Raw genomic sequence first — 21,274 nt, 5'->3', positions numbered from 1 at the left:
AGTGCAATAAAGGAGCACTTCCAAAGTTGGACTGAGATCTCAAATAGAAAAGAGGAGTGCAAGAGATGGATGGTGTGTTTCTGTGCGATCATTTGGAACATATGGTTGGAACAAAACCGGAGGATTTTCCAAAACAAAGGAAAAATAGTTGAGGAGATCATCAACATGTCCTTTCTGAACTACAAGGAGTGGTTAGGTGCAGACCCCTTCTGTTGTTGATGGCAATGCCGGAGATGACAAAAGGGATATCTAAATTTGTTTTACTTGTTTGTTTTAGTTTGGTTCCTATGCTGTTATCATCTATGCTCCACTTGTTGTGTTGAGCTCCTCTTTCAAAAAAAAAAAATTAGTTAGGAGTTGCGAATATAGGCAGATTCTGTTAGTGAGTGATTAGGGAATAAGTTTGTTAGAGTGCTGACTAGATAGTTAGTTATGCAGCTCATTAAGTTGCTGCTATTTATTATCTAAGAAAGATGAATTGAACTGGTTTTTTTGTGCAATCAGAAAATGAATTCAAGGGTGACAGAGTTGTGATAGTAAACACACTCTCCTCTGTTTTTGAACTTCGTGAAGTTCTTCCCTTCATCTCCCTTGAACTCACCATTTCAACATGGTGCGGTGAGCGCGGAGGGGAATGATGATAAAAGGTTGAGGAACTTCGAAAGAAGTCTGCAGCACATTTCTTCATTCTTTGTCTTCTTCTTCTTACAAAATCAATTTTTTCTCATTTTTCTCATCTAATTCTTCTCCTCTTCCCTTAAACTAAATCGATAGAGACTGATGAGATTTGCTTTGTCATGCATCAATCTGGCACTGGCAAACATTTCTGATCAACGAGATTGAGGGAAGAAGTTCTGAATCTGCATCAACAAGATTCATTGATTTGATTCTGAAATTAGGGTTTGCGAACAAGAGGCGATGGAACGTGAAGGTATTCCATCGATTTCTTCAGTAGACATTCATGCACTTACTGCGTTGGTGAATCAGATCAACATGATGAACCAATCAAGCACGAACAAAGGTCAATCAAATCCAGCATTGGATCCGGTGAGTCCTTATTTCTTGCATCCTGGAGAAAATCCAGGATCAGCCATAGTTACTGTTAAATTGGTAGGGAGTAATTTTCAACAGTGGAAAAGAGACATGTGGAGAGCATTGAAGTCCAAGAACAAGCTGAAATTTATGGATGGATCGATTCAAAGACCACCAGAGGATGATGCATTGTTTGAAGCATAGGACCATTGCAACACATACATTGCTTCTTGGATCAATCACTCTCTAAGCCCTGAAATTGCTCAAAGCGTCATGTAGATTAACTCAGCCGAAGAATTATGGAAAGAATCGAAGCATAGGTACAGTCATGGTGACGTGTATAGAATAGCAAAATTGGAAGAAGAATTATTTGCAACCAAGCAAGGAGATGCATCAGTAACTGCCTACTATACTAAGCTGAAATCGATTTGGGAGGAATTGAAAAATTTACGTCCAATCCCAAACTGTTCAAGATGTGTGGAGAAGTGCAATTGTGAGGTGAACATAATGAGAGGTTACAAGAAAGAATCTAGAACAGTTAGGCTTTTGAGAGGTCTTAACGATTAATTTTCAACTGTGAGATCTCAGATTATGCTGATGGAGCCGTTACCTACGGTGGATGTAGCCTTTGCGTCCTTGTTGCAACAAGATCGGCAGCTGTACCTGAATGAAGTAATGAAATAAAAGGCATTGTTAATCAATTCAAGAAACGAAAATAGTAGCACAAACACAAGAGGAAGAGGTAGAGGCAGAGGGGGAAGAGGCTATGGCAATAATGCAAAGAATGGAAGAGGCTCCAAACAATGTTCTCATTGTGGCAAGCATGATCACTTGGCAGACACATGCTACAAAAGACATGGCTTCCCCCCTCATTTCAAGAACAATGGAGCCATGATCAACAACATGATTGCTGAAGATGATAATGAAGTAAGCAATCAATCTCAGAAGGAAGAATTTGGCAAATTTGAGCCATATTTCACCTTAGAACAAAAGGAGGCTTTGCTTGCTCTTCTGAACCAACAAGATGCACACCCAAAGTATAGCATAAATCAACTTGTCACCACAACTCTACCGTCAAACCAAGGTATCTCTTATATAATGTCACTTTCTACATTCAGTCTTAAATCCTGGGTCATTGACTCAGAAGCAACCAATCACGTGTCATATGCCAAAAATTCATTTCAAAACCTATACCAAATCAAACCCGTACTAGTCAGCATGCCTAATGGCACAAATACATTAGTCAATACTGTAGGAACAGTTGTGTTTTCTGATCAATTTTCTTTGCTACATGTCTTTTATATTCCAAATTTTAAATTTAATTTGATCTCTGTCTCAAAATTGACAGCTGATTTGAAATGCAAATTGATTTTTGATGAAAATAAATGTGAAATCCAGGACAAAACTACCAAGAGAACAATTGGTGTAGCTGAACAAAGGAGAGAGCTCTATGCTTTTGAGAACCTCACACCCATTCAAGCTACATCACAAGTTGCATCTGCATCACTTGCATCCACACTGTCAGCACAGTCCACACACTTAAAGCACTCTGAACTATGACATCCTAGATTAGGACATTTACCTAATGATAGAATTGTTGTTATGAAAAAGGAATACAAAGATTTAAAGTTTTCAATTTGTAATAAGCCTTGTGATTCTTGTTATTATGCAAAACAAAAACGGTTGCCTTTTATGTCAAGGATCACTAAGAGCATGAACAACTTTGATATTGTCCACATTAACAATTAACCAAACAGCTGACATATTGACCAAAGTATTAGCTCCTAACATGTTTCAAAAATGTTGTAGCAAACTCAGAATGGTGAATGTCACCGATTCTGGTTTGAGAGGGGGTGTTACATGAGCTAATGAGTCATGTATAATAGTTAGCAAGATAATTAGTTAGGAGTTGCGAATATAGGCAGATTCTGTTAGTGAGTGATTAGGGAATAAGTTTGTTAGAGTGCTGACTAGATAGTTAGTTATGCAGCTCATTAAGTTGCTTCTATTTATTAGCTAAGAAAGGTGAATTGAACTGGTTTTTTTGTGCAATCAGAAAATGAATTCAAGAGTGACAGAGTTGTGATAGTAAACACACTCTCCTCTATTTTCGAACTTCGTGAAGTTCTTCCCTTCATCTGTAAACCCCGGTTAAATTAGTAGATAATTAGTTAATAAATTATTTTTTAATAAGGAGGATTAGAAATGTGAATATTATATCAAAATAGGGTAGAGCTCATCGAAACGAGAATTTTGACACTAATTTCGAAGAAATCGGTCCAAAAATTAGACCAAACGGACCGAACCGGTTGAACCGGACCCAAACTGGGCCGTCGGTCCAACCGGACCAACTCATTAAAATGAAGCTGAACCCCTTTGTCTCCCTCATTTGGATGCAGCAGCGTGAAACACTTCCAGGGAGGGGAGAAAGCTTCCGTAACTTTACGGTAAATTTCCGATCCCCGTAACTTCTCCGTCCGAGCTCCAATCGCCGCACCGTTTGCGGCCACGCGTCCTCCGCGTCGAGCTCTACATTTCTACCGGAACAATTTCACTGGTAACTTGTTTAATCACTCTCAGCCCTCTTTTCTCCCAATTTTCGAATTTTAAGTGGGAATGTTGAATTTCTTTGATTTCTGATGTTTTAGGATCCAATTAGCTTGAGAGAAACGTTCACTCTTGCTTATGTGAAGCTTGGGTAAGGTGAGGATACGATAATTCTATTTTAATTTCATTAAATTTGAGCTTTGAGTATTAAATTGGGTATATATGTATTATGAATGTGTATTAGGTTGAAAATAAATAATTGGAGCTTGAAATTGTGAATACTGGAACTTGGAGGAAGCGGATTAGTTGAGTTTTGAGGGGCTGTCTTGGTTTTGAATAAATAGCTTTGGTCGTTACGTGGAAATCGGCTAAGGTATGGTTTAGGTTTCTTGCATTTAATATATAATGTTCTGTGAAAACTTAGGCTAGATGACCATAGGATAAGTTGGAATGCAGGTGTATATTTAATATTTAGTAATTTGTCGATGAATATATTTGGTTGAAGTTTATTGGATAATTAGTTTTTAATTTTGGATGGTGAACGTTGTTATGTTAATTTGGAGAGAATTATGGTTGAATGTTATTGTTGATTAACTAATGATTTGGTGAATTATTGATTTGAGGTATAACTATTGTGGAGGTTGTTGTGATAATGAGGTATTTTGTGTTAAAAGCCTAGGATTTGTGAACTATGATCCTTAGTTGAATTTTGGTTGTTGGATTTGAATATTGTATGAGTTTAATTGTTGATTTGAGGTAGATTTATTGTGGTGGTTGTTATGATGATGAGAAAGGGTATGTTGAATTGAAAAGAATACAGGTTTGGACCCAAACAGGGTGGCAAAGTCCGAGTTTTAGAGGAGATGCTGCCGAAATTTTATAAAAATTAGAGATTTTGTTTATATGATTATTTAAAAAGATTTAGATTTAAAGGTTATATGGTTTGATTTTGAGTTATTAAGAAAATGAGCATGTTTTAAGTTTAGTTCATTTGGAAAAGAATGAATTATGTTTTGAATTGGAACTATTGATGGACGGAATGAGAGGTGTGATAATGAAGGATAATGATTGAATATGATTGACATATAATGATGAATGAGATGTGATTGAGAATGATGTGGATGTTGATGAATTTTAATTGAATTATTTATATGGCTTATGAATTTGAATAATCTGAGATACGAGATTCCCTGGATTAAGTGCCGTGGCTTGCCACCACGTGTACCAGGTTGAAAACTCGATACTCTGTTGACCCTACGACGTAAGTGTGACCGGGCACTATATAAATTCCCGGGAATGTTACCCCCATTGAGCAATATTGATTATTTGAGAAAAATCTATGCATAGACTCTTGGGGATGCACGTCGGGGGACAGTCTAAGGACAATTCAGACTTGTCGGGTTGGCTGGATAACCGACAGATGAGCCTCATCAGCCATAGGACAGGCATGCATCATATGCATATTACTTGAATTACTTGCTTGTGTATTAACTGGGTGTGCCTAAATGTACTTGCCATGTCAAATGTATATTTGTTATCTGCAGTACTTGTAACCTTCTTGTGCTTGCCTTTGTCTGTTTAGTTGTCTGTGAAAATGCATGATGGAGTCGGAGGTATGGAGGAATGGCAGAATGGGATTTAGATTTAAGGTTAAGTTAAGTTAGGTTTAAATATCCTTAGTAAACCACCTTTTATGGTTTCTGTTTAATACTTTAAGCTCTACAATCTGAGTGTCGGCGTTCTAGGATTGCCTCTGGCATTCCCAGGACCTTATATATTATGTGTGTGACACCTTTACCATACTGAGAACCTCCGGTTCTCATTCCATACTATGTTGTTATTTTTCAGATGCAGGTCGGGAGCCATCTCGTTAGGCGTCTGGACTCTTAAAGCGGAGGGGTTACTGGATAGTGTTGTTGTATAGTTTTGTTGTACAGTGATGTATATATATGTACTTAGCTTTCTCTCCGCATAACTTGTCCTTTTTGATCCTCTTAGAGGTTTATGGAGAGGCAGGATTGTGTGTATGTACTTTTGGGTTTTGGATATGTATGTATATATGTGTAAATATTCTCCGGCCAGTCTTGACTTCGCAGGCTGAGTTAGGAGCTTGTTATTTTGTATCTTTGGCACTCTATTCCTACTTCTGTTATCTTATGTTTGACAGTTACAGTTTTCTTAGCATGCAAGTTAACTCGTTCCTTGAGCGTTGCGCTTTTATTGTGCAATTTTTATTTTCCCTATCCTTCAAGGCTCCTAGCATATTATAACTCTTCTGCTATTATATGTACTTATTTTATTTTAGAGGTCGTAATACCACATCACCTCTGTTTTACGACTTAAGCGTAAAGCTTTGTGTGGTAGGGTGTTACATTAATGGTATCAGAGCAGTTCGTTCCTATAGAGCCTGAAAGACGGACTGATTGTGCTTCTGTGCATTCTCTGTATATGTGTTTATGTGCTATTAGGATATCTTATTGATATATATGGCATAAACATTTATGAGCATGCATTTGGAACTTAAAGCATTAGACCTGCGATATTGAGACTGATCAACTTAATATCACTTGTTTGGTGTGTATAGGGACCAGATGTCGACTCGCGGACGCGGTCGCGGGCGAGGTAGAGGTAGGACAGGCACCGTTACTCCTGTACCCACAGGGACTGATCCAGTAGACTTTATGGCTGCCTTGGGAAATATGGCTGCAGCTATGCAGGCAACAGCTGAGGCACTGGGTAATCAGATAAATCAGGGTAATCATGGGAACAATAATGATGGAGACGGTCCTATGACACTTGCTACATTTCTGAAAGTTCGCCCTCCGACTTTTAGGGGAACCTCAAATCCCACTGATGCAGATAATTGGATTCAGGCTATGGAAAGGGCATTACAGGCACAACAGGTTCCTGAAGAGCAATGGGTTGAATTTGGAACTTATCAGTTGCAAGGTGAAGCTCAGTATTGGTGGCAGGGAACACGACGTATCCAGCAGCCTGATGGTGCTGCGATTCCTTGGGAGGTTTTCCGGACAGAGTTCTATAAGAAATACTTTCCTAATTCAGCTAGAAATGCCAAGGAACTTGAATTAATGCAGTTAAAGCAGGGACAAATGACTGTTGCTGAGTATACCAGTAAATTTGAGGAGTTATGTCGCTTTTCTCGTATCTGTCAAGGTGCGCCTGAAGATTTTGCTGAATGGAAGTGTATTAAATATGAGGGAGGTCTTCGGAGCGATATTCTGAGCTTCGTTGCCCCAATGGAGATCAGGGTATTTTCTGAATTAGTGAATAAGAGTAGGGTGGCTGAGGATTGTGTGAGGAAGGCGGCAGCAGAGAAAGGGAGTTTGAGGATGCCTTTTCAGAGGCCTTCAGGGAGGAACTTTGCTCCGAGAGGTAGGAATTTCAAGCGTGGAGGCTTTGTTCCGCAGCAGACTCAGGGTCAGGGTAATTATAGAAGGCCGAATATTACTGCTAATCAAGGAAAAAGGTTTGGGAAGCAGCCACAGCAGGATCTGAATTGTCAGAAGTGTGGAAAATATCATCCTGGAGTTCCGTGTAGATTAGGACTTGGAGTGTGCTATTCCTGTGGACAGCCCGGGCATATAGCCAGTAATTACCCTGAGAAGAAGTATGAGACTGGTAGGGTGCAGCAGCCGGGGAGAGTATACACCACTTCTACCATTGGTGCTGAGGGATCTGAGACACTGATTAGAGGTAATTGTGAAATGGCTGGTAAAATCTTAAATGCTTTATTTGATTCAGGAGCGTCTCATTCATTTATTGCATTTGAAAAGGCCAATGAATTAGGATTGAGAATGGTGGTTTTAGGTTATGATTTGAAAGTATATAATGCTACTCATGAAGCTATGGTGACTAGGATAGAATGTCCACAAGTTCCTTTTCGAGTGCAACAGCGTGAATTTGTGCATGATTTGATTTGTTTGCCTATGACTGGTCTTGATCTCATTTTGGGATTGGATTGGTTATCCAAGAATCATGTTTTACTTGATTGTTCTGAAAAGTCAGTACAGTTTATGCCGGAAGGATCAGAAGCACCGGTTGTGGTGAATAGTTACTATTTGAATTCTATGATAGTAAACTGTTCTGGAACTGAATGTCAGGGTATTATGTTATTAACTGCGGGAGTATCAGGTGATGATCAGAGTTTAGAGCAAATTCCGGTTGTATGTGAATTTCCAGATGTGTTTCCGGATGATATTAATGAATTCCCACCTAACCGAGAGGTTGAATTTGCAATTGAGTTGGTACCTGGATCCGGTCCAATTTCAATTACTCCTTATAGGATGTCGCCTTTAGAAATGGCTGAACTGAAAGCTCAGCTGGAAGATTTGTTGGGTAAGCATTTTATCCGACCAAGTGTTTCTCCGTGGGGAGCGCCAGTGTTACTTGTAAAGAAGAAGGATGGGAGTATGCGGCTGTTGTCGATTATCGGCAATTGAATAAGATCACTGTGAAGAATAAATATCCGTTGCCTAGAATCGATGATCTAATGGATCAGCTACAGGGTGCCAGTGTGTTTTCTAAGATTGATTTGCGATCCGGATATCATCAGATAAGGGTTAGAGACGAGGATATTCCGAAAACTGCTTTCAGAACCCGTTATGGTCATTATGAGTATACAGTGATGTCTTTCGGGTTAACTAATGCCCCGGCAGTATTTATGGATTATATGAACAGGATTTTTCGACCATATCTGGACAAGTTTGTTATTGTCTTCATTGATGACATTCTTGTTTATTCTAAGACTGAAGAGGAACATGCTGATCACTTGCGGATTGTGCTTCAAATTCTGAGAGATAGGAAGTTATATGCTAAGTTATCTAAATGTGAGTTCTGGAAGAGTGAAGTGAAGTTTCTCGGCCACGTGGTGAGTAAGCAGGGGATAGTTGTGGATCCTGCTAAGGTGGAAGCAGTGATGAATTGGGAGCGACCAACTTCAGTGACAGAGATCAGGAGTTTCTTAGGTTTGGCGGGGTATTATCGCAGATTCATTAAAGGATTTTCACAGCTCGCCTTACCTTTAACTAAGTTGACTAGGAAGGACACACCTTTTATCTGGACTCCGGAATGTGAAGAGAGTTTCCAGGCATTGAAGCACAAGTTGACTACTGCACCTGTATTGGTATTACCTGAACCAAGTGAACCGTTTGAAGTGTATTGTGATGCATCTCTGAAAGGGTTGGGGTGTGTTCTGATGCAGCACCAGAATGTTGTAGCATACGCCTCACGGCAATTAAGGCCGCATGAAATGAACTATCCGACACATGATTTGGAGCTTGCTGCTGTTGTGTTTGCTTTAAAGATTTGGAGGCATTATCTCTATGGTGTTAAGTTTCATGTTTTCTCATACCATAAGAGTTTGAAGTATCTTTTTGAGCAGAAAGAATTAAATATGCGTCAGAGGAGATGGATGGAGCTTCTGAAAGATTATGATTTTGAATTGAATTATCATCCAGGAAAAGCGAACGTTGTGGCGGACGCTTTGAGTCGGAAGTCTTTATATGCAGCTTGGATGATGCTACGGGAGGAAGAGTTACTGAAGGCATTTCAAGGTTTGAATTTGGGAGTTAGAGAAGAATCTGGAATCCTGTGTTTGAGTCAGTTGCAGATTTCAAGTGATTTTAAATCAGAACTTCTGAAGGCTCATCGAGATAGTGAAGCGTTACATAAGGTATTACCAGCAGTTGAACAGGGAAAACAGTGGAGAGTGTCAGAAGGTCAGGATGGTTTATGGAGGTTCAAGAACCGGATTATTGTGCCTGATGTTGGAGACCTACGACAAAGTATCTTGAAGGAAGCTCACAAGAGCGGGTTTTCAATTCACCCAGGGAGCACTAAAATGTATCAGGATCTGAAAGCGATGTTCTGGTGGCCAGGTATGAAGAATGATGTGGCATTGCATGTATCTAAATGTTTAACGTGTCAGAAGGTTAAGATTGAGCATCAGAGACCATCAGGGACCCTTCAGCCTTTGGAGATTCCACAATGGAAATGGGAGAGTATTGCAATGGATTTTGTGATAGGTTTGCCTAGAACCCGATCTGGTTGTGACGCTATTTGGGTGGTTGTGGATCGACTGACAAAATCAGCTCACTTTCTTCCTATCCGAATAAGTTGCACAATTGAGGAATTGGCTCGAATGTATATCAAAGAGATTGTCAGGTTGCATGGTGTGCCTTCTACTATCATATCTGACAGAGATCCTCGTTTCACATCAAGGTTCTGGGGAGCTTTTCAGCGTGCATTTGGGACTCAATTAAGCTTGAGTACTACGTATCACCCTCAGACAGATGGTCAGTCAGAAAGAACTATTCAGACCTTGGAAGATATGCTAAGAGCTTGTGTTTTGGACCAACCGGCGAGCTGGGACCGGTATATGCCATTAGTAGAGTTTGCTTATAATAATAGCTATCATGCGAGCATCGGAATGGCTCCATATGAGGCTCTGTATGGCAGGAAATGTCAATCTCCATTGTGTTGGTATGAAACTGGAGAAAGGAGTTTATTAGGGCCTGAGATGATAGCCGAAACGACTGAGCAGATAAAGAAGATTCGTAGTCGAATGCTTATAGCCCAAAGCCGCCAAAAGAGCTATGCTGACCAGAGGCGAAAGCCTTTGGAGTTCGAAGAAGGAGAACATGTCTTTTTGAAAGTTACACCAACCACTGAAGTGGGAAGAGCTATTAAGACTAAGAAACTGAATCCCCGTTATATTGGACCGTTTGAGATCCTGAAGAGAATTGGGCCAGTGGCTTATAGAATTGCCTTACCGCCGTATCTTTCGAATTTGCACGATGTGTTCCATGTGTCACAGCTTCGGAAGTATAATCCTGACGCAAGTCATGTTCTAGAACCAGAACCAATCCAAGTGAGAGAAGATCTAACACTCCCAGTAATTCCGGTGAGGATTGATGACACCAGTGTTAAACGATTACGAGGAAGGGAAGTATCATTGGTAAAAGTAGCTTGGAGACGAGCTGGTATCGAGGAACATACCTGGGAACTCGAATCAGATATGCGAAAGGACTATCCACATCTCTTTTCAGGTAACTATATTTGAATTTTGAGGACAAAATTCTTTATTAGGTGGGTAGGATGTAAACCCCGGTTAAATTAGTAGATAATTAGTTAATAAATTATTTTTTAATAAGGAGGATTAGAAATGCGAATATTATATCAAAATAGGGTAGAGCTCATCGAAACGAGAATTTTGACACTAATTTCGAAGAAATCGGTCCAAAAATTAGACTAAACGGACCGAACCAGTTGAACCGGACCCAAACCGGGCCGTCGGTCCAACCGGACCAACTCATTAAAATGAAGTTGAACCCCTTTCTCTCCCTCATTTGGATGCAGCAGCGTGAAACACTTCCAGGGAGGGGAGAAAGCTTCCGTAACTTTACGGTAAATTTCCGATCCTCGTAACTTCTCCGTCCGAGCTCCAATCGCCGCACCGTTTGCGGCCACGCGTCCACCGCGTCGAGCTCTACATTTCTACCGGAATAATTTCACTGGTAACTTGTTTAATCACTCTCAGCCCTCTTTTCTCCCAATTTTCGAATTTTAAGTGGGAATGTTGAATTTCTTTGATTTCTGATGTTTTAGGATCCAATTAGCTTGAGAGAAACGTTCACTCTTGCTTATGTGAAGCTTGGGTAAGGTGAGGATACGATAATTCTATTTTAATTTCATTAAATTTGAGCTTTGAGTATTAAATTGGGTATATATGTATTATGAATGTGTATTAGGTTGAAAATAAATAATTGGAGCTTGAAATTGTGAATACTGGAACTTGGAGGAAGCGGATTAGTTGAGTTTTGAGGGGCTGTCTTGGTTTTGAATAAATAGCTTTGGTCGTTACGTGGAAATCGGCTAAGGTATGGTTTAGGTTTCTTGCATTTAATATATAATGTTCTGTGAAAACTTAGGCTAGATGACCATAGGATAAGTTGGAATGCAGGTGTATATTTAATATTTAGTAATTTGTCGATGAATATATTTGGTTGAAGTTTATTGGATAATTAGTTTTTAATTTTGGATGGTGAACGTTGTTATGTTAATTTGGAGAGAATTATGGTTGAATGTTATTGTTGATTAACTAATGATTTGGTGAATTATTGATTTGAGGTATAACTATTGTGGAGGTTGTTGTGATAATGAGGTATTTTGTGTTAAAAGCCTAGGATTTGTGAACTATGATCCTTAGTTGAATTTTGGTTGTTGGATTTGAATATTGTATGAGTTTAATTGTTGATTTGAGGTAGATTTATTGTGGTGGTTGTTATGATGATGAGAAAGGGTATGTTGAATTGAAAAGAATACAGGTTTGGACCCAAACAGGGTGGCAAAGTCCGAGTTTTAGAGGAGATGCTGCCGAAATTTTATAAAAATTAGAGATTTTGTTTAAATGATTATTTAAAAAGATTTAGATTTAAAGGTTATATGGTTTGATTTTGAGTTATTAAGAAAATGAGCATGTTTTAAGTTTAGTTCATTTGGAAAAGAATGAATTATGTTTTGAATTGGAACTATTGATGGACGGAATGAGAGGTGTGATAATGAAGGATAATGATTGAATATGATTGACATATAATGATGAATGAGATGTGATTGAGAATGATGTGGATGTTGATGAATTTTAATTGAATTATTTATATGGCTTATGAATTTGAATAATCTGAGATACGAGATTCCCTGGATTAAGTGCCGTGGCTTGCCACCACGTGTACCAGGTTGAAAACTCGATACTCTGTTGACCCTACGACGTAAGTGTGACCGGGCACTATATAAATTCCCGGGAATGTTACCCCCATTGAGCAATATTGATTATTTGAGAAAAATCTATGCATAGACTCTTGGGGATGCACGTCGGGGGACAGTCTAAGGACAATTCAGACTTGTCGGGTTGGCTGGATAACCGACAGATGAGCCTCATCAGCCATAGGACAGGCATGCATCATATGCATATTACTTGAATTACTTGCTTGTGTATTAACTGGGTGTGCCTAAATGTACTTGCCATGTCAAATGTATATTTGTTATCTGCAGTACTTGTAACCTTCTTGTGCTTGCCTTTGTCTGTTTAGTTGTCTGTGAAAATGCATGATGGAGTCGGAGGTATGGAGGAATGGCAGAATGGGATTTAGATTTAAGGTTAAGTTAAGTTAGGTTTAAATATCCTTAGTAAACCACCTTTTATGGTTTCTGTTTAATACTTTAAGCTCTACAATCTGAGTGTCGGCGTTCTAGGATTGCCTCTGGCATTCCCAGGACCTTATATATTATGTGTGTGACACCTTTACCATACTGAGAACCTCCGGTTCTCATTCCATACTATGTTGTTGTTTTTCAGATGCAGGTCGGGAGCCATCTCGTTAGGCGTCTGGACTCTTAAAGCGGAGGGGTTACTGGATAGTGTTGTTGTATAGTTTTGTTGTACAGTGATGTATATATATGTACTTAGCTTTCTCTCCGCATAACTTGTCCTTTTTGATCCTCTTAGAGGTTTATGGAGAGGCAGGATTGTGTGTATGTACTTTTGGGTTTTGGATATGTATGTATATATGTGTAAATATTCTCCGGCCAGTCTTGACTTCGCAGGCTGAGTTAGGAGCTTGTTATTTTGTATCTTTGGCACTCTATTCCTACTTCTGTTATCTTATGTTTGACAGTTACAGTTTTCTTAGCATGCAAGTTAACTCGTTCCTTGAGCGTTGCGCTTTTATTGTGCAATTTTTATTTTCCCTATCCTTCAAGGCTCCTAGCATATTATAACTCTTCTGCTATTATATGTACTTATTTTATTTTAGAGGTCGTAATACCACATCACCTCTGTTTTACGACTTAAGCGTAAAGCTTTGTGTGGTAGGGTGTTACATTAATGGTATCAGAGCAGTTCGTTCCTATAGAGCCTGAAAGACGGACTGATTGTGCTTCTGTGCATTCTCTGTATATGTGTTTATGTGCTATTAGGATATCTTATTGATATATATGGCATAAACATTTATGAGCATGCATTTGGAACTTAAAGCATTAGACCTGCGATATTGAGACTGATCAACTTAATATCACTTGTTTGGTGTGTATAGGGACCAGATGTCGACTCGCGGACGCGGTCGCGGGCGAGGTAGAGGTAGGACAGGCACCGTTACTCCTGTACCCACAGGGACTGATCCAGTAGACTTTATGGCTGCCTTGGGAAATATGGCTGCAGCTATGCAGGCAACAGCTGAGGCACTGGGTAATCAGATAAATCAGGGTAATCATGGGAACAATAATGATGGAGACGGTCCTATGACACTTGCTACATTTCTGAAAGTTCGCCCTCCGACTTTTAGGGGAACCTCAAATCCCACTGATGCAGATAATTGGATTCAGGCTATGGAAAGGGCATTACAGGCACAACAGGTTCCTGAAGAGCAATGGGTTGAATTTGGAACTTATCAGTTGCAAGGTGAAGCTCAGTATTGGTGGCAGGGAACACGACGTATCCAGCAGCCTGATGGTGCTGCGATTCCTTGGGAGGTTTTCCGGACAGAGTTCTATAAGAAATACTTTCCTAATTCAGCTAGAAATGCCAAGGAACTTGAATTAATGCAGTTAAAGCAGGGACAAATGACTGTTGCTGAGTATACCAGTAAATTTGAGGAGTTATGTCGCTTTTCTCGTATCTGTCAAGGTGCGCCTGAAGATTTTGCTGAATGGAAGTGTATTAAATATGAGGGAGGTCTTCGGAGCGATATTCTGAGCTTCGTTGCCCCAATGGAGATCAGGGTATTTTCTGAATTAGTGAATAAGAGTAGGGTGGCTGAGGATTGTGTGAGGAAGGCGGCAGCAGAGAAAGGGAGTTTGAGGATGCCTTTTCAGAGGCCTTCAGGGAGGAACTTTGCTCCGAGAGGTAGGAATTTCAAGCGTGGAGGCTTTGTTCCGCAGCAGACTCAGGGTCAGGGTAATTATAGAAGGCCGAATATTACTGCTAATCAAGGAAAAAGGTTTGGGAAGCAGCCACAGCAGGATCTGAATTGTCAGAAGTGTGGAAAATATCATCCTGGAGTTCCGTGTAGATTAGGACTTGGAGTGTGCTATTCCTGTGGACAGCCCGGGCATATAGCCAGTAATTACCCTGAGAAGAAGTATGAGACTGGTAGGGTGCAGCAGCCGGGGAGAGTATACACCACTTCTACCATTGGTGCTGAGGGATCTGAGACACTGATTAGAGGTAATTGTGAAATGGCTGGTAAAATCTTAAATGCTTTATTTGATTCAGGAGCGTCTCATTCATTTATTGCATTTGAAAAGGCCAATGAATTAGGATTGAGAATGGTGGTTTTAGGTTATGATTTGAAAGTATATAATGCTACTCATGAAGCTATGGTGACTAGGATAGAATGTCCACAAGTTCCTTTTCGAGTGCAACAGCGTGAATTTGTGCATGATTTGATTTGTTTGCCTATGACTGGTCTTGATCTCATTTTGGGATTGGATTGGTTATCCAAGAATCATGTTTTACTTGATTGTTCTGAAAAGTCAGTACAGTTTATGCCGGAAGGATCAGAAGCACCGGTTGTGGTGAATAGTTACTATTTGAATTCTATGATAGTAAACTGTTCTGGAACTGAATGTCAGGGTATTATGTTATTAACTGCGGGAGTATCAGGTGATGATCAGAGTTTAGAGCAAATTCCGGTTGTATGTGAATTTCCAGATGTGTTTCCGGATGATATTAATGAATTCCCACCTAACCGAGAGGTTGAATTTGCAATTGAGTTGGTACCTGGATCCGGTCCAATTTCAATTACTCCTTATAGGATGTCGCCTTTAGAAATGGCTGAACTGAAAGCTCAGCTGGAAGATTTGTTGGGTAAGCATTTTATCCGACCAAGTGTTTCTCCGTGGGGAGCGCCAGTGTTACTTGTAAAGAAGAAGGATGGGAGTATGCGGCTGTTGTCGATTATCGGCAATTGAATAAGATCACTGTGAAGAATAAATATCCGTTGCCTAGAATCGATGATCTAATGGATCAGCTACAGGGTGCCAGTGTGTTTTCTAAGATTGATTTGCGATCCGGATATCATCAGATAAGGGTTAGAGACGAGGATATTCCGAAAACTGCTTTCAGAACCCGTTATGGTCATTATGAGTATACAGTGATGTCTTTCGGGTTAACTAATGCCCCAGCAGTATTTATGGATTATATGAACAGGATTTTTCGACCATATCTGGACAAGTTTGTTATTGTCTTCATTGATGACATTCTTGTTTATTCTAAGACTGAAGAGGAACATGCTGATCACTTGCGGATTGTGCTTCAAATTCTGAGAGATAGGAAGTTATATGCTAAGTTATCTAAATGTGAGTTCTGGAAGAGTGAAGTGAAGTTTCTCGGCCACGTGGTGAGTAAGCAGGGGATAGTTGTGGATCCTGCTAAGGTGGAAGCAGTGATGAATTGGGAGCGACCAACTTCAGTGACAGAGATCAGGAGTTTCTTAGGTTTGGCGGGGTATTATCGCAGATTCATTAAAGGATTTTCACAGCTCGCCTTACCTTTAACTAAGTTGACTAGGAAGGACACACCTTTTATCTGGACTCCGGAATGTGAAGAGAGTTTCCAGGCATTGAAGCACAAGTTGACTACTGCACCTGTATTGGTATTACCTGAACCAAGTGAACCGTTTGAAGTGTATTGTGATGCATCTCTGAAAGGGTTGGGGTGTGTTCTGATGCAGCACCAGAATGTTGTAGCATACGCCTCACGGCAATTAAGGCCGCATGAAATGAACTATCCGACACATGATTTGGAGCTTGCTGCTGTTGTGTTTGCTTTAAAGATTTGGAGGCATTATCTCTATGGTGTTAAGTTTCATGTTTTCTCATACCATAAGAGTTTGAAGTATCTTTTTGAGCAGAAAGAATTAAATATGCGTCAGAGGAGATGGATGGAGCTTCTGAAAGATTATGATTTTGAATTGAATTATCATCCAGGAAAAGCGAACGTTGTGGCGGACGCTTTGAGTCGGAAGTCTTTATATGCAGCTTGGATGATGCTACGGGAGGAAGAGTTACTGAAGGCATTTCAAGGTTTGAATTTGGGAGTTAGAGAAGAATCTGGAATCCTGTGTTTGAGTCAGTTGCAGATTTCAAGTGATTTTAAATCAGAACTTCTGAAGGCTCATCGAGATAGTGAAGCGTTACATAAGGTATTACCAGCAGTTGAACAGGGAAAACAGTGGAGAGTGTCAGAAGGTCAGGATGGTTTATGGAGGTTCAAGAACCGGATTATTGTGCCTGATGTTGGAGACCTACGACAAAGTATCTTGAAGGAAGCTCACAAGAGCGGGTTTTCAATTCACCCAGGGAGCACTAAAATGTATCAGGATCTGAAAGCGATGTTCTGGTGGCCAGGTATGAAGAATGATGTGGCATTGCATGTATCTAAATGTTTAACGTGTCAGAAGGTTAAGATTGAGCATCAGAGACCATCAGGGACCCTTCAGCCTTTGGAGATTCCACAATGGAAATGGGAGAGTATTGCAATGGATTTTGTGATAGGTTTGCCTAGAACCCGATCTGGTTGTGACGCTATTTGGGTGGTTGTGGATCGACTGACAAAATCAGCTCACTTTCTTCCTATCCGAATAAGTTGCACAATTGAGGAATTGGCTCGAATGTATATCAAAGAGATTGTCAGGTTGCATGGTGTGCCTTCTACTATCATATCTGACAGAGATCCTCGTTTCACATCAAGGTTCTGGGGAGCTTTTCAGCGTGCATTTGGGACTCAATTAAGCTTGAGTACTACGTATCACCCTCAGACAGATGGTCAGTCAGAAAGAACTATTCAGACCTTGGAAGATATGCTAAGAGCTTGTGTTTTGGACCAACCGGCGAGCTGGGACCGGTATATGCCATTAGTAGAGTTTGCTTATAATAATAGCTATCATGCGAGCATCGGAATGGCTCCATATGAGGCTCTGTATGGCAGGAAATGTCAATCTCCATTGTGTTGGTATGAAACTGGAGAAAGGAGTTTATTAGGGCCTGAGATGATAGCCGAAACGACTGAGCAGATAAAGAAGATTCGTAGTCGAATGCTTATAGCCCAAAGCCGCCAAAAGAGCTATGCTGACCAGAGGCGAAAGCCTTTGGAGTTCGAAGAAGGAGAACATGTCTTTTTGAAAGTTACACCAACCACTGAAGTGGGAAGAGCTATTAAGACTAAGAAACTGAATCCCCGTTATATTGGACCGTTTGAGATCCTGAAGAGAATTGGGCCAGTGGCTTATAGAATTGCCTTACCGCCGTATCTTTCGAATTTGCACGATGTGTTCCATGTGTCACAGCTTCGGAAGTATAATCCTGACGCAAGTCATGTTCTAGAACCAGAACCAATCCAAGTGAGAGAAGATCTAACACTCCCAGTAATTCCGGTGAGGATTGATGACACCAGTGTTAAACGATTACGAGGAAGGGAAGTATCATTGGTAAAAGTAGCTTGGAGACGAGCTGGTATCGAGGAACATACCTGGGAACTCGAATCAGATATGCGAAAGGACTATCCACATCTCTTTTCAGGTAACTATATTTGAATTTTGAGGGCAAAATTCTTTATTAGGTGGGTAGGATGTAAACCCCGGTTAAATTAGTAGATAATTAGTTAATAAATTATTTTTTAATAAGGAGGATTAGAAATGCGAATATTATATCAAAATAGGGTAGAGCTCATCGAAACGAGAATTTTGACACTAATTTCGAAGAAATCGGTCCAAAAATTAGACTAAACGGACCGAACCAGTTGAACCGGACCCAAACCGGGCCGTCGGTCCAACCGGACCAACTCATTAAAATGAAGTTGAACCCCTTTCTCTCCCTCATTTGGATGCAGCAGCGTGAAACACTTCCAGGGAGGGGAGAAAGCTTCCGTAACTTTACGGTAAATTTCCGATCCTCGTAACTTCTCCGTCCGAGCTCCAATCGCCGCACCGTTTGCGGCCACGCGTCCACCGCGTCGAGCTCTACATTTCTACCGGAATAATTTCACTGGTAACTTGTTTAATCACTCTCAGCCCTCTTTTCTCCCAATTTTCGAATTTTAAGTGGGAATGTTGAATTTCTTTGATTTCTGATGTTTTAGGATCCAATTAGCTTGAGAGAAACGTTCACTCTTGCTTATGTGAAGCTTGGGTAAGGTGAGGATACGATAATTCTATTTTAATTTCATTAAATTTGAGCTTTGAGTATTAAATTGGGTATATATGTATTATGAATGTGTATTAGGTTGAAAATAAATAATTGGAGCTTGAAATTGTGAATACTGGAACTTGGAGGAAGCGGATTAGTTGAGTTTTGAGGGGCTGTCTTGGTTTTGAATAAATAGCTTTGGTCGTTACGTGGAAATCGGCTAAGGTATGGTTTAGGTTTCTTGCATTTAATATATAATGTTCTGTGAAAACTTAGGCTAGATGACCATAGGATAAGTTGGAATGCAGGTGTATATTTAATATTTAGTAATTTGTCGATGAATATATTTGGTTGAAGTTTATTGGATAATTAGTTTTTAATTTTGGATGGTGAACGTTGTTATGTTAATTTGGAGAGAATTATGGTTGAATGTTATTGTTGATTAACTAATGATTTGGTGAATTATTGATTTGAGGTATAACTATTGTGGAGGTTGTTGTGATAATGAGGTATTTTGTGTTAAAAGCCTAGGATTTGTGAACTATGATCCTTAGTTGAATTTTGGTTGTTGGATTTGAATATTGTATGAGTTTAATTGTTGATTTGAGGTAGATTTATTGTGGTGGTTGTTATGATGATGAGAAAGGGTATGTTGAATTGAAAAGAATACAGGTTTGGACCCAAACAGGGTGGCAAAGTCCGAGTTTTAGAGGAGATGCTGCCGAAATTTTATAAAAATTAGAGATTTTGTTTAAATGATTATTTAAAAAGATTTAGATTTAAAGGTTATATGGTTTGATTTTGAGTTATTAAGAAAATGAGCATGTTTTAAGTTTAGTTCATTTGGAAAAGAATGAATTATGTTTTGAATTGGAACTATTGATGGACGGAATGAGAGGTGTGATAATGAAGGATAATGATTGAATATGATTGACATATAATGATGAATGAGATGTGATTGAGAATGATGTGGATGTTGATGAATTTTAATTGAATTATTTATATGGCTTATGAATTTGAATAATCTGAGATACGAGATTCCCTGGATTAAGTGCCGTGGCTTGCCACCACATGTACCAGGTTGAAAACTCGATACTCTGTTGACCCTACGACGTAAGTGTGACCGGGCACTATATAAATTCCCGGGAATGTTACCCCCATTGAGCAATATTGATTATTTGAGAAAAATCTATGCATAGACTCTTGGGGATGCACGTCGGGGGACAGTCTAAGGACAATTCAGACTTGTCGGGTTGGCTGGATAACCGACAGATGAGCCTCATCAGCCATAGGACAGGCATGCATCATATGCATATTACTTGAATTACTTGCTTGTGTATTAACTGGGTGTGCCTAAATGTACTTGCCATGTTAAATGTATATTTGTTATCTGCAGTACTTGTAACCTTCTTGTGCTTGCCTTTGTCTGTTTAGTTGTCTGTGAAAATGCATGATGGAGTCGGAGGTATGGAAGAATGGCAGAATGGGATTTAGATTTAAGGTTAAGTTAAGTTAGGTTTAAATATCCTTAGTAAACCACCTTTTATGGTTTCTGTTTAATACTTTAAGCTCTACAATCTGAGTGTCGGCGTTCTAGGATTGCCTCTGGCATTCCCAGGACCTTATATATTATGTGTGTGGCACCTTTACCATACTGAGAACCTCCGGTTCTCATTCCATACTATGTTGTTGTTTTTCAGATGCAGGTCGGGAGCCATCTCGTTAGGCGTCTGGACTCTTAAAGCGGAGGGGTTACTGGATAGTGTTGTTGTATAGTTTTGTTGTACAGTGATGTATATATATGTACTTAGCTTTCTCTCCGCATAACTTGTCCTTTTTGATCCTCTTAGAGGTTTATGGAGAGGCAGGATTGTGTGTATGTACTTTTGGGTTTTGGATATGTATGTATATATGTGTAAATATTCTCCGGCCAGTCTTGACTTCGCAGGCTGAGTTAGGAGCTTGTTATTTTGTATCTTTGGCACTCTATTCCTACTTCTGTTATCTTATGTTTGACAGTTACAGTTTTCTTAGCATGCAAGTTAACTCGTTCCTTGAGCGTTGCGCTTTTATCTCGCGATTTTTATTTTCCCTATCCTTCAAGGCTCCTAGCATATTATAACTCTTCTGCTATTATATGTACTTATTTTATTTTAGAGGTCGTAATACCACATCACCTCTGTTTTACGACTTAAGCGTAAAGCTTTGTGTGGTAGGGTGTTACATCATCTCCCTTGAACTCACCATTTCCATAGCGACACCTATAAAAATTGAAAAAAAAATCCTCTAAAATAACAATGGTTATAATGCTAATAAAGTAGTAAAGTGATACTTTAATTACTTTTAAATTTGTAACATTTATTATTTGTGAGCCCCACTATTTTAATCTAAGTGATTAATGGTGTACTTTTTTCTCTAAAGTGACAATATAACTTTAGAGGAGTCGGATCCATAAAAATTTATACGCTCTACTTATGAAACACGTATTCATTAATAT

At 39.6% G+C, this 21,274-nt stretch overlaps 2 protein-coding genes across 4 annotated transcripts; both read left to right on the top strand.

The window, feature by feature from the left end:
- The first annotated feature begins 3,933 nt into the window (after positions 1 to 3,933).
- Positions 3,934 to 8,349, top strand: LOC148581859 (uncharacterized). The gene is made up of 3 exons (XM_088494132.1): positions 3,934 to 3,952; positions 6,164 to 7,293; positions 8,345 to 8,349. Exons 2-3 carry the CDS (start codon positions 6,171 to 6,173, stop codon positions 8,347 to 8,349), a joined length of 1,128 nt encoding a protein of 375 aa, XP_088350258.1. The 5' UTR covers positions 3,934 to 3,952; positions 6,164 to 6,170.
- Positions 8,350 to 11,195: 2,846 nt separating this feature from the next.
- Positions 11,196 to 20,764, top strand: LOC110270059 (uncharacterized). 3 transcript variants are annotated; one of them, XM_088495175.1, is made up of 3 exons: positions 11,459 to 11,477; positions 13,689 to 14,818; positions 20,478 to 20,764. In XM_088495175.1, the coding sequence occupies exons 2-3, from the start codon at positions 13,696 to 13,698 to the stop codon at positions 20,501 to 20,503; spliced, it is 1,149 nt and encodes a 382-aa protein (XP_088351301.1). In that variant the 5' UTR covers positions 11,459 to 11,477; positions 13,689 to 13,695; the 3' UTR covers positions 20,504 to 20,764. The 3 variants fall into 3 exon arrangements, 1 of the variants encoding a protein (XP_088351301.1); XR_015892610.1 differs by lacking the exons at positions 13,689 to 14,818; positions 20,478 to 20,764 and adding an exon at positions 12,953 to 13,239 and having other exon boundaries at positions 11,196 to 11,477; XR_015892560.1 differs by lacking the exons at positions 11,459 to 11,477; positions 13,689 to 14,818 and adding an exon at positions 18,721 to 19,002.
- Positions 20,765 to 21,274: the final 510 nt, after the last annotated feature.

The sequence above is a fragment of the Arachis ipaensis genome, chromosome B10 (assembly GCF_059453495.1).
Source record: "Arachis ipaensis isolate K30076 ecotype BB chromosome B10, ASM5945349v1, whole genome shotgun sequence".
Classification (NCBI taxonomy): Eukaryota; Viridiplantae; Streptophyta; class Magnoliopsida; order Fabales; family Fabaceae; genus Arachis; species Arachis ipaensis.
This window is presented reverse-complemented; position numbering and strand designations above follow the sequence as displayed.